We start from the raw sequence: 11,175 nt of genomic DNA, 5'->3' as shown, positions 1-11,175 counted from the left end.
CCTCCCTAGTGGAATCGCCACTGTGCATGATACTAGTACTTCCTTCGTCCGGAAATACTTGTCATCAAAATGAACAAAAGGGGATGTATGGACGGAGGGAGTATATGATACCTACAACCAGCCTGAAGCAAAACAGACCCGTAGCACAACCCATTCAGTTCTGGGCGTTTTTCACGACGGGGCGGGAAACATTCGGAATGGCGGGTCGGGTGCGCGCGCGTGCGAGTGCGACAGGGCGCAGCGCACCGCCTATCTTTCCTCGCCGGTGAGGTGATGGGCGAGACGAACGATGACTCAGACCGCAGTCACCCGGGCACCCAACGGCCGGGATCCCCCCTCTCCGCCCCCGGCCCTCCATCCGCTCCGTCCGCGTGCCCTCCGGGCTTTGACCCTTCCTCACCAACCCCGACACGCAACCCTCCCTATGACATGTCGGCCCTGACAAGCCTACTCCAAGCCGCAAGCCCTCTCAGACCGCCGTAATCCCACCCGCACATCTCAGGCGCAGCCTCCCCCTCACTGACACCTCGTACCAACATCGTCCCGGCCCCGCGCGTCAGCAAGCTAAAGGAAAAGCGTCGCGGGTGGCGAGCTGCGGCGCGTACGAAGGCGATCAATTCGGGAGGCACGACACGGCCGGCCACAGCTGTCCCTGGCGGCATGACATGTGGGCCCGGACCGCGGGCGCGGCCCACCGGTCAGTGAACCCGTCGAAGACGAGTGGAGACGGCCTATACCAAATCGGAGACCGAGCCCTCATAATTCTCCTCTCTCGCCCTCTTGTGATTCCGGTGCGTCTTCCCCTCCTCTGTGCCTGCGCGCACCGGCTTTCCTCCCCCTCCTCTCTCCTCCCTCCGTCCGCCTCCGGGAGAGGCCGAGAGAGAGGGAGAGAGAGAGGACGCGCCGGAGCTACCCGCGGCAGCATCGTCCCGTCTCGGTAAGCTCTGCGGAATTCCTCTCCTGGATTCGGCCCGCCTCGGTTAGGGATGGATGTCAGCGACTGGTAGTAGCTCTGCTCGATTCGGTAGAATTCGTCTCCGTTTAGCGTGCTGGGGGTTCGTCTCGAGTTTTTGGCTCGCGGAGATGCCGCGGGGATCGATTCCCTTGTTCTCTCCAGGCCGGGGGGTTTGGGTTTTTGGTCGATTTGTCGGGAAATAAGCCGGGGAATTTGAAGCGCCGGGTTCTAAATCCGGCTAGAAACACGCGGGATTTTGATTCTTCCGCACTCGCTAGATTCTGAGAGTTGGCGACGCTTGTTTGGAAACTCTTCCATCTTCCTTCTAGTTGTGGATTTCTATTTTTCTTCCGTCGGGTTGGGCTATGCTGCTTTGCTTTGGCTACTCTGTTAGTTCTTTCTGTCGGAATCGCACCCACCGTGTAATTTCTAGCTAAATCTCTAATTCGACTAGACAGTTTGTGGGGTTCTAGTGCACAGCGGCGATCTGAGTGTTTCAAGTCAGTTATTGTAGGGTTTGTTTGTTGGAATCTCACTTTTGGTACTCCCTTAAATTGGACTAATGGGTTTTAGAGAATCTAATGGGAACATCACTCCAGTCAAGGAAACAATTTTAATGGAAATATTCCCCTCCGTCTAAATTTACTTGTTCTTCTCCTCTAGGGTTTGGGCTCTCGTTTTAGTTTACACCGTCTTACCATGTTGCTGCTTAACCTAGATGTTTTGCTACCTTTGTAGATCTGCGTTGTACTCCTTGACCAGCTATGGCTTTTATCAATTCAAAGTCAGACTCATTTCAAGCCTTCCGTCTAAAACAGAACTTAGGTATTGGATGCCCTTCGTTATTTTGCTAGAGGGTTTTGCTGTTGACCTAGCTCCAAAAGTAATTCTTTTGCTGTAGTATATGTTGGCAACGCAGATGATTTTGTCCTGAAATCTCTTACTCTAGCTTGCAGCTTACATGCAAATTTTTTGCTAACCTTTGATGCTTCTCAATGTTAGTAATTAATACTAGAACACAAGTACGTCATACTTCTAGGTTTGTGTGTTTGCTTGTGCAGATGAAGAAATAAACTACACTAACTTAACCAGTCTAACGGTTTCTGCCGGTTCCCTCCTGCTTTGCTGGTAAAAGGATACCGCTTTTGCGTAAATAAAGTAGCAGTTGCGGAAACATGTGATTAAGAGCGCAAACTGTGTGAGACAGCAAGACTTTTGCTCAAAGGCAGGACTTTTGGGGTTTGGGTTATATTATCGACCCTGTCCAGAATTGGCATAAGCGATGTTGCACAATGCTGAAGGCTTTAAGGTGTGGGAAAAATTGCAATGTGCATTCATCTTTTGGTAATCTTGTATGTTTTCACTGAAAATTGTGACAAAAATTGGACCCATAGGATGCTTTTTATGTTAAACCTGTTTGTTGCGCACATATTGTTGGCATTGCTCTATTTGTATGTGCTAGGAGGGTAAGTAAGGAGAATTGGAGTGGTAATATTAGCTCACCAGTAGACACCGTGCCACGTCTGCTGCTTGGGTCACTAACATGCTGTGAGATGAATACTAATGCTGCCCATGCATTAGTTTGAAAACTTTCAAGTAACATCAGACCTACGCGCCATCTTAGTATAGCCACTAACGAGGTCTGTTCGCTTTTGGTGTGTGTCACAGAAGCATGATGATGTTTCTTTCTTTATTCTGCAAAATACCATGGGTTTAGGGTTTTGTTTAATATCAATACACATTATACACTCGGTAGTCCATGCTGAATAAGGATAGGCAGAAGTATTTTTTTTCTTTTCCTTTTTCACTAGTAACCCGACAGGGTAGGTAAAATGGTTGGCATGGCATCTATTCATTAAATTATTATGGTTTTGTTTCCTTATATCTGTGAATGTTGGGCCTCGCTGTTCTCTTCCTTTTTTAAAGTTGTATTTTTTAACTTCTGTAATGGATGTGCAGACAGCTTTGGCACTCTGAACTGCTGATCAAGATGCCAGCACTGAGAATGAAGAGGAAGTTTGATGATGACATTTTCGGGAATGAGTTTGACACCAAATCCATGAAATCGATGAAAATCTCGAATTTTCAAGTTGATGAGTTCGAGCAGGCATTTGTGTTGAACTCGTCTTACAAGGACCCTCAGGATGGTAAGTGACTGCATGGTTGCTCTTTCAAGAGAAGAGGTGAATGCATAGCTGTCTTGTTCTCTTCTGAATAAAATATATTGAACGTAGATATTTCCCTATGTTTCAAATAGAAAAAACCTTCCAAGTTAGCTCCAATGTCCATTCTTGGTTATCTATGCTGGTGATGAATGTGTACCCTTGACTGGAATTTTGACAACTATGTATGTCCTTAGCAGTATATTCAGGAGATACTCCTCTAGTCCTGTTTCTAAATACTTGACACTGTATGACCAAATCACACATATCAAGATATGGCTTCAGTAAAGTTGAACCATGAAACGCTCTACCAATATTATAAGCACGACTGTGAATTTATAACATGGAGCAAAATTAATAGGGGTATTTGGCGGGAATTTGCCTTGAGATTAGCAGGTTGACAAGTGTTGGGGAAAGATATTGGTTTCAATCTTTCAGAAACGGAAGGAGTATTATCTGTAAACATACAGTAGATAGCTAGATTAGTTGGTTGTGTCTTACCATTGATTTGTTTACTTTTACATGTAATATTTGTAAACAAAGTAGAGCAGTACACTACGCATGGTTGATAATTCAAGGTTAGTGTACCTGTGTATATTTTATATGGATTGATGACCTCTCTTTTTTCAGAGCCTGAGTCGACAACTCAACTAGCTGGCCAGGATATTAGGGTTACAGAATTTTCTGGCTTGCATGCTATACTTGGAGGAACATCCGTTGCTCTGCTGAAGGTATTGCAACATCATCTGATCTCAAACTTGACTCAGTGATAAAATATTGTGCACTTATCCTTGTGTTTAATCATTTTGATTTCAATACAAATATCTAGTGGCCTCTTGTATTTCAACTGCCAAATTATCACATTGCTTCCATTGTTTGTAATATTACCACTTAGACTACTGTTCGGTACTTGGTCAAGTTGAATGTTCTTTTGATGTTAGCTTGCTTACATCCCAATTGATGATTGCCTGACAACATTAATTGGACGTTTAAATTTCTTTTTGGTTTTCTTGTTAATATGTTTGGATGATTGCTTTCAGCAAGTTATCATTGCCGATTTCCAAATTCGATGACAACTGAAAAAGGGTGCAATTTCTAACTAGAACTTTTGATGATGGAATTTACCTGTTGCCTATTGCATTTCACCTTCTACACATCAACTTGTTCAGATTAAATGATTAAATGCCTCAAATATCTTGTAAAGGCTCTAGAATGTCACCATTGTTTGATATTTGCTATATTAGGATCTGAACTTCGATGTATAGCATCTTAAGGTCGGTAGTGGTTTGCTTTGTTGCTTTTTTTGGTCATGTCTCATGCTCAATTTCTTTCTGAAATCCCAACATTATATATCAGCATCACTATTTTCATTTTTTTGGAAAAACCTCTGCAACCTAAGATTATCCTATTGATATGCAGGATTTAATATCTGAAACTGTTGTTCCACCAAATTTGGAGCCTGATTCCTTATCTAATAATGATGACGGCAAATCTCAGTCAAATGTAGTGAACACCGGTGATAAAGGTAAGAGTACCCCTTACCCCTCGAGCAGTTTCTGTAACAAATCTGGCTAGTTTAGGTGATAAGTTTTGTTCACAGCCAATGTCTATTTGTCTGCACGTATAAAAATACACAGCCGCCAAATTCAATGTTTTATAGAACACATTTGATATGCTCACAAGCAAGGTTTAACCTGTGCACATGTATATTCATTTACAATTTTGCATTGCAGAGTTTGCAGATGAAGATGTAAATTCTGCAGCACAAGATATCTGTGCTGTCAATAATCATGAGAAAAGCCTGGGCTCAAACCTGGATTGCAGCCTGTTGGATATTTATAATCCTGATGATGCTTTTCCTTTCTTATTTGATGTTCCAACTGGTCTCCTGGCTAGTTACAGTACATTTTGTGATGAATTTGTACCCATCGATTCATTGATAGACATGAGTGGCATATGCGGAGTATTTCCACTTAATGAGAGCACCGTGGAAGGTGGCAATGGCAATGAACCATGCCCATCACCAGGGGATATGTGCTTTAATAACTCTGGTGGGGAGTGCTTTGGCCATTCTGAGGTTTTAGACTGGCTTAATCCATATATGGATGAGGAGGATTTACCTAATCTTATTGATTATACCGAGTTGAGCTCAAATGCTGCTTGTGTATCTAAAGAGCAAGGGGCCAGGAAGGTCACTCTTGTGCTTGATTTGGATGGTACGTTGCTAGCATGAAAATACTTGCTTTCTTTGGTAACTTGTTGCTTGCCATTGAGAATAATGTATTGATTCTTCCTGTGCAGAAACCCTTGTTCATTCAACTATGGAGCACTGTGATGATGCAGATTTTTCTTTTCCAGTGTCCTTTGGTATGAAAGAACATCTGGTATATGTGAGGAAGAGACCACATTTGCATATGTTCCTCCAGAAGATGGCTGAGATGTTTGACGTTGTTATATTCACAGCAAGCCAAAGTGTTTATGCAGACCAGCTGCTTGACAGGCTCGATCCAGAGAACACATTGTTCTCGAAGCGTTTTTTCCGTGAGTCATGTGTATTTACGGAAAGTGGCTACACAAAAGATCTGACTGTTATTGGAGTTGACCTTGCAAAGGTTGCCATAATTGACAACACTCCGCAGGTAAATTGCTACGATTAATTCTCAGCACCTCTCTCACTCAGTACTTCCATAGTAGTAGGATTAAATCTTCCAAAGTGTCCTTAACCAACATTTCCGTTTGGAGGCTTGCACTTTGGCTATCCGTTTCTTATGGTACTTATTCTGTGTTGTGTATACAGGTTTTCCAGTTGCAAGTGAATAATGGTATACCCATAGAGAGCTGGTATAACAACCCCTTTGATGAGGGGTTACCTCAGCTGATTCCATTCCTGGAGACGCTTGCTGTTGCTGATGATGTCCGACCCATAATTGCCAAGAGGTTTGGCAACTAAAGGACAATGGCTGAGGTTTTCCAGCAGGTGTTAGGAAGAGTTTGTTGGTTACTCACATAGAGGAACAAGAACTTACATGACACATTGACCGAGCTAGTTGAGACTTGCCTTTTCCTTAACTTCATTTACATGTGTTTCATAGGATCAAGAATTTTGGTGGCAGAGCTATTCCTCGTGAATTGTACATATCCTCAAACACTGTTATAGAATTTTGTACATAAAAACTGTTAGAAATGAAAGTGAACCCCTCCAATTTTTCTTCTTTCCCTGTTGCCGAAGTATCTACAACAGTCCACTTTCCAGTATTTTTTTTTGTTTCATGATGCCAGCTAGAATTTACTCTATTTTGTAACAAGTTTCAAGTGGCTTGTTAATTGTCTGACATCTTCCGCTAAGATGAATTATCATGATTGACTCTTGGTAGGAATAGATCATAAGTACAGTAAATTACATAACTGGGTACGTCTTCCGCTAAGATGAATTATCATGATTGACTCTTGGTAGGAATAGATCATAAGTACAGTAAATTACATAACTGGGTACGTGGAGATTGCTCTGAATACATGATCCATCTTTGTCTGATGTGGGGATCTAGGCCATCCAGCTTAAAGGCTAAATCTCATGTAAAAGTCGCTCCCGGCTGCCGTATTGTTCGTCGCATAGCCATGCCATTCGACACGCAGCAATGCAATTGTTAAAATAAGGCAAGAGTCAGGTATTTCGTGCATGGTTGTGAACTCGATCTTCCGACTCCACTTGAAGCCATTCTGAACTTGACTTGAAGATTGAGGAGCACCAACCATTACCTAGCGCCTCTGTCTAACAAAACAAGACCATCATTATGATGTCAAAAAAAAAGACCACCATTATGAAAATCTTGTACTTCCTCTTATTCATATTACTTGTCACTTAGATGTATCTAGCATTGAAATATGTCTACATACACCCGTTTCAACGATAAATAATATGAAGCGGGGGAGTTGCATCATGTGTTCTCAAAGACTAGTCGTTCTTGACGTGATGGTTATTTCCGCATTCGATTCACCTTTTTGTTGAGCTAGTCTAAATATCCGAGTCAGTTCCATCATCCATCACTGCAACTCCTTGAAGACACATTCTCACTTGCTGTGCATATTCAAAAATTTGCAAATGTTGAAAGACAATATCCATACATGAAGATGGACATAAAGCATGGAACGGTAGAAATTAAACGTGGGCACAAAATATAGATGAATATAAATCACACGGCCAAGTTTTAAGGTTATACTCTAGCACCGATACAAAAATATTCAAAGATACAAAGAAATTAACATCCCTGTGTAATGTTATAGCGCAACACATGGGGACTTCCTAAGCTCAAGGAAAATAATAGATCCAACGATTAATGCTGCACCACATGAGATATATATCTGCTACTGCATTTTCCTGTTCGCACAATGCCTCTTCAGCCAATCAAGTCTGCCCTCACTTGTCCTCATGATATTAAAGAAGCAACGATTTATAAATCTCCCAAACAATTTAGTTGCTATGTAGTACTCGTCGCTTCCTTCGGGTGCCCCACATTCCACTACTTTGTCCATGCTGACTTCAATTTCCCTAGCTAATGCTGTGGCATCATTATTATATGTCTCCGAATTGCTAACAGTAATAGTAGTCATGGAATCACTTTCAGAAGTATGATGGTCAACCTGGCCCTTGAACTCGCTTTCATAGAAACTGACTTCTTTTTCTTTCAGGGGTAGGGGAAATACAAGGAACCCCAAGCTTTATATTCCCAATGACTGGGCTAGCTTGTACCCCATCGGTGTCATCACTATCGACATGGTCAACACCCTTGTTGGTAGCCCCGGGCATGACTGAACCGTTTTCATCAATATGATCTTTCCGAGACATAACCTCAAGATCCCCCAAATGCTCCAGAACCCTCTGCACAAACTTTCACGGAACTTGTGACCCGTGTAAGAAACACTCTTAAGTTAGAATGAACTCATATTGCAGAATGAACTACACTAGAAAATGAGAAGACGTAACGATAATTGTATAACCATTGTTATTTCCACCAATCTTCATCAGTTGTTACTTTTTTTTTTCTCAAGTCCAGAAAGCAATAGGGACCTATTTCGAACCTACTAGCTTCTCCTTAGCACAAACCTCTCAAAAGAAGCTCGAGAAGTAAATGCATCTCAATTTGCTTTGGGCATATTACCTTCTTGATATGTACACCCTCATAAATTTGCCATCAAATATGCATCTAACTCTTACATTAAGGAAATTTTGTAAGAAGAAAAGCATCTCTGTCAGGTTTGGTGCCAAGGAGAGCACATGCATAAAAAAAAGATATAGATGACCATGGAGCATATATGCTCTGAAAATTTGCTGTCATTGTGGCTCAAATCAGTCATCATACACAAGTACATAACAAGGATGTACTCCACGCTCTTGCCAGAGAAAGCACATTCATGAATAGCAAGCATAACTCTGAAACTTTGCTGCTACTGTGTCATACATCAACCATAAAACAACAATCATATGCTCTAATTTCACTGCAAACTCTTGCAACCACGACAACAAGCATATACATGTGAGAAATCTTGGATATGTTGGGTTTTAAAATACATGTGAAAAATCTTAGCTGCACACAGGAAAAAACCCAATTAAGAAATCAATAGCAGTAGCGGCCAGGGGGGGGGGGGGGGGTGTAGGAACGAAGTATGCCTACCAGAAAGGGGGGGGGGGGGTGAATAGGAGTTTTAAAATTTCTTCGGAAATATCAAAACTCTTAGAACCCAGCAGCGGAGCGAATGAAAACAGCATACAGTGAGCGAATACAAACTACCGAATGGAACTAAAAGCATGCATGAAGACAGATCACATGATACAGACAGTTCAGATGTAAAGAGGAGAAGCAGAAGTAACGAGTGATGCTCGATGGCGACAAGGAATTTGGTAGACCAGTTCGTCCTTCTGCACAAGGACTACGTCTGGTTGGAGGGGTTGTGATTTAACACAGAAGATAAACTCTCTTCGCCCTATTCTCCTCGGCAATTGGTTCGTCAACCAATGTCGATCACTCGTAGTAGATACTTGAGGCGATCTCCAAACCTTTACAGACTTCTTCTTCGAGAACCAAAATTGCTCTTGGTCTCTGAACAAATTGACACATAACCGTCTAGAGTTTGCAGCTCTCAAGAGTAATAGGCGGAGCGTACTGGACTTAGGTTCGAGTGATTCTGAACCACTATCTAATTTTTCGGCTCTAGGGGTTTTCTCTCGGTGGATTTTAAACTCAAATCACTCTGGAGAGAGGGTTTCTCAACAATATTCTCATAATCAAACGGGGCAGCCACCGGACAACGCCGGTGCGGGGTGGCTATTTATAGCCGCAACCTTCCCTGGTGTGAAATGACCATTTTGGACACGCGGTCCAGCCAAGGGCCAACCAACACGTTTACAACGGTCGGATTTCAAGAGCAACGATAACATTACTTGAGGACCAAGTAATGCTAACTCCTCGGCCGGACAAATCTCTCGCAGCGAAGAAGATCACAGTCTCTTGTTGGCAAGTATTTGCTCGAAACACAAAGAGATTTCTCTCGCAACTTTCATAGGATTAGTCGATTTGTATCTACATGCTTGATGTAATTTCTTTCACTTAGTCCTTCCTTGAACTGCTCCTCTCAGAGATCTGATGTATCCTTAAACGACTTTGTGGTTTCATTCATATAATGGAACCGGGGAGGAGCCTCCCTGTTCTTCTAAAAAAACTTTCATAGGATTTGGGTTTAGCATCAGAGAATCAAAGCTTCGAACACTACACCCCTCTTAATAGTACGATGGTCCTGTGACTCAACAAAGAGAAGAGAAACAACAAAATAGATGCTACGTCTTCACTTCGTCTTCAATCTTTTCGGTCGCAGTCCCTTCCTTCGGATGAACACCGAATCAATTGCTTAGCGTCAGCAATTTTTTAGGGGTCACTCTTGTTGTCATAATCTTCGGTGAGAACCTTCACTACCACGCAGGGGATTATCTTCGTTGTTTGAATCAAACTCCTCTTGATTCTAGGGACCTATTACTCTGTGTGCACTAGCAAACACATAATTCCCATACTGTTTATGTCAACAAACTCCAAAACATAAGGATGGCAGATTATTGCACCAACAATCTCCCCCTTTTTGGACGGTTTTTGACAAAACAGATAATCATCAAAGTGAAGATAGATAAGGGAAAGTAATTCCAATAAGAGTGAATACGTGTTACTTTGCCCGATGATGAAATAGACTCCCCCTAAATGAATGCAGGGATAAAGATACGAGATTAATTCCCTTGCAAGCATTGAAGTATATGGAGGAAATTTCAATCATTCGAGTCAATGGTTTGCACTGATGATATATAATATATCGAGATTGTAGTGCTATCATTCATAACTTCCGATAATAATTCCACCTGCAAAACAAATGCTTCGAGAGAAATAGTGCAGCAGGAGGGGTTATTAACATTACAACACAGAAGTTTTCACAACTTAAGCTTAAACAGGAAGTTTCAAACTTGCACGAAACCAAACCAAAGAAACACATAAAGCAAATCTATCGAGACTCGATGTAATTCTCCCCTTTTTTGTCAACTAGTGTCAAAAAGGTGACGAACAACATGAGTGCAAAAATGTAGAACTTGGTTCACTCGGTGGCATCTCCAGAAGAACTGTCCGAGGTGATTCATCTTCGGAAGTGACTGGATTGGCTTCGTCTTCAGCAGCAACAGATTTTCCTTCAGGGATAACAACTTGGGGCTGAGAGAACGAGGTCATATTGGGGGCAGCCACATGAGAAACATGGGATAGCACATTGCCTTCGGTAGGTTTCTCAGTCGGTGAGGTGGCTTCAGATTCTTCAAGCAGTTTGTGAAGGTTGAGATGCAGAAGATCAGTGGTTGGCTCACGACTAGGAAGAGGAGGAGTACTCCGATCTTGTAAATCTTGAACAGTGAAGCCTTTGTCAAGATAATCATAGAGCTCTTAGAGATTTACATTCATGAGTTGTTTCTTGGTAAAGAACTTGCGAAGCAATTTCCAGAGCCTCTTCTTGTATTCATCCGCAATCAGATGCATC

At 42.4% G+C, this 11,175-nt stretch overlaps 1 protein-coding gene across 3 annotated transcripts; it reads left to right on the top strand.

Moving 5' to 3' along the window:
• Positions 1–650: 650 nt before the first annotated feature.
• LOC123078744 (CTD small phosphatase-like protein 2-A) lies at positions 651–6,329 on the top strand. 3 transcript variants are annotated; one of them, XM_044501346.1, is made up of 8 exons: positions 651–937; positions 1,694–1,780; positions 2,915–3,102; positions 3,748–3,848; positions 4,537–4,642; positions 4,851–5,333; positions 5,419–5,756; positions 5,915–6,329. In XM_044501346.1, the coding sequence occupies exons 1-8, from the start codon at positions 666–668 to the stop codon at positions 6,065–6,067; spliced, it is 1,728 nt and encodes a 575-aa protein (XP_044357281.1). In that variant the 5' UTR covers positions 651–665; the 3' UTR covers positions 6,068–6,329. The 3 variants fall into 3 exon arrangements, with proteins under 3 accessions (XP_044357281.1, XP_044357282.1, XP_044357283.1); XM_044501347.1 differs by lacking the exon at positions 1,694–1,780; XM_044501348.1 differs by lacking the exons at positions 651–937; positions 1,694–1,780 and adding an exon at positions 1,873–2,264.
• The last annotated feature ends 4,846 nt before the right edge of the window (positions 6,330–11,175 follow it).

Source organism: Triticum aestivum, chromosome 3D (assembly GCF_018294505.1).
Source record: "Triticum aestivum cultivar Chinese Spring chromosome 3D, IWGSC CS RefSeq v2.1, whole genome shotgun sequence".
Taxonomy (NCBI): Eukaryota; Viridiplantae; Streptophyta; class Magnoliopsida; order Poales; family Poaceae; genus Triticum; species Triticum aestivum.
The sequence above is the reverse complement of the archived record's forward strand: the minus strand, read 5'-3'. Positions and strand labels throughout refer to the sequence as shown.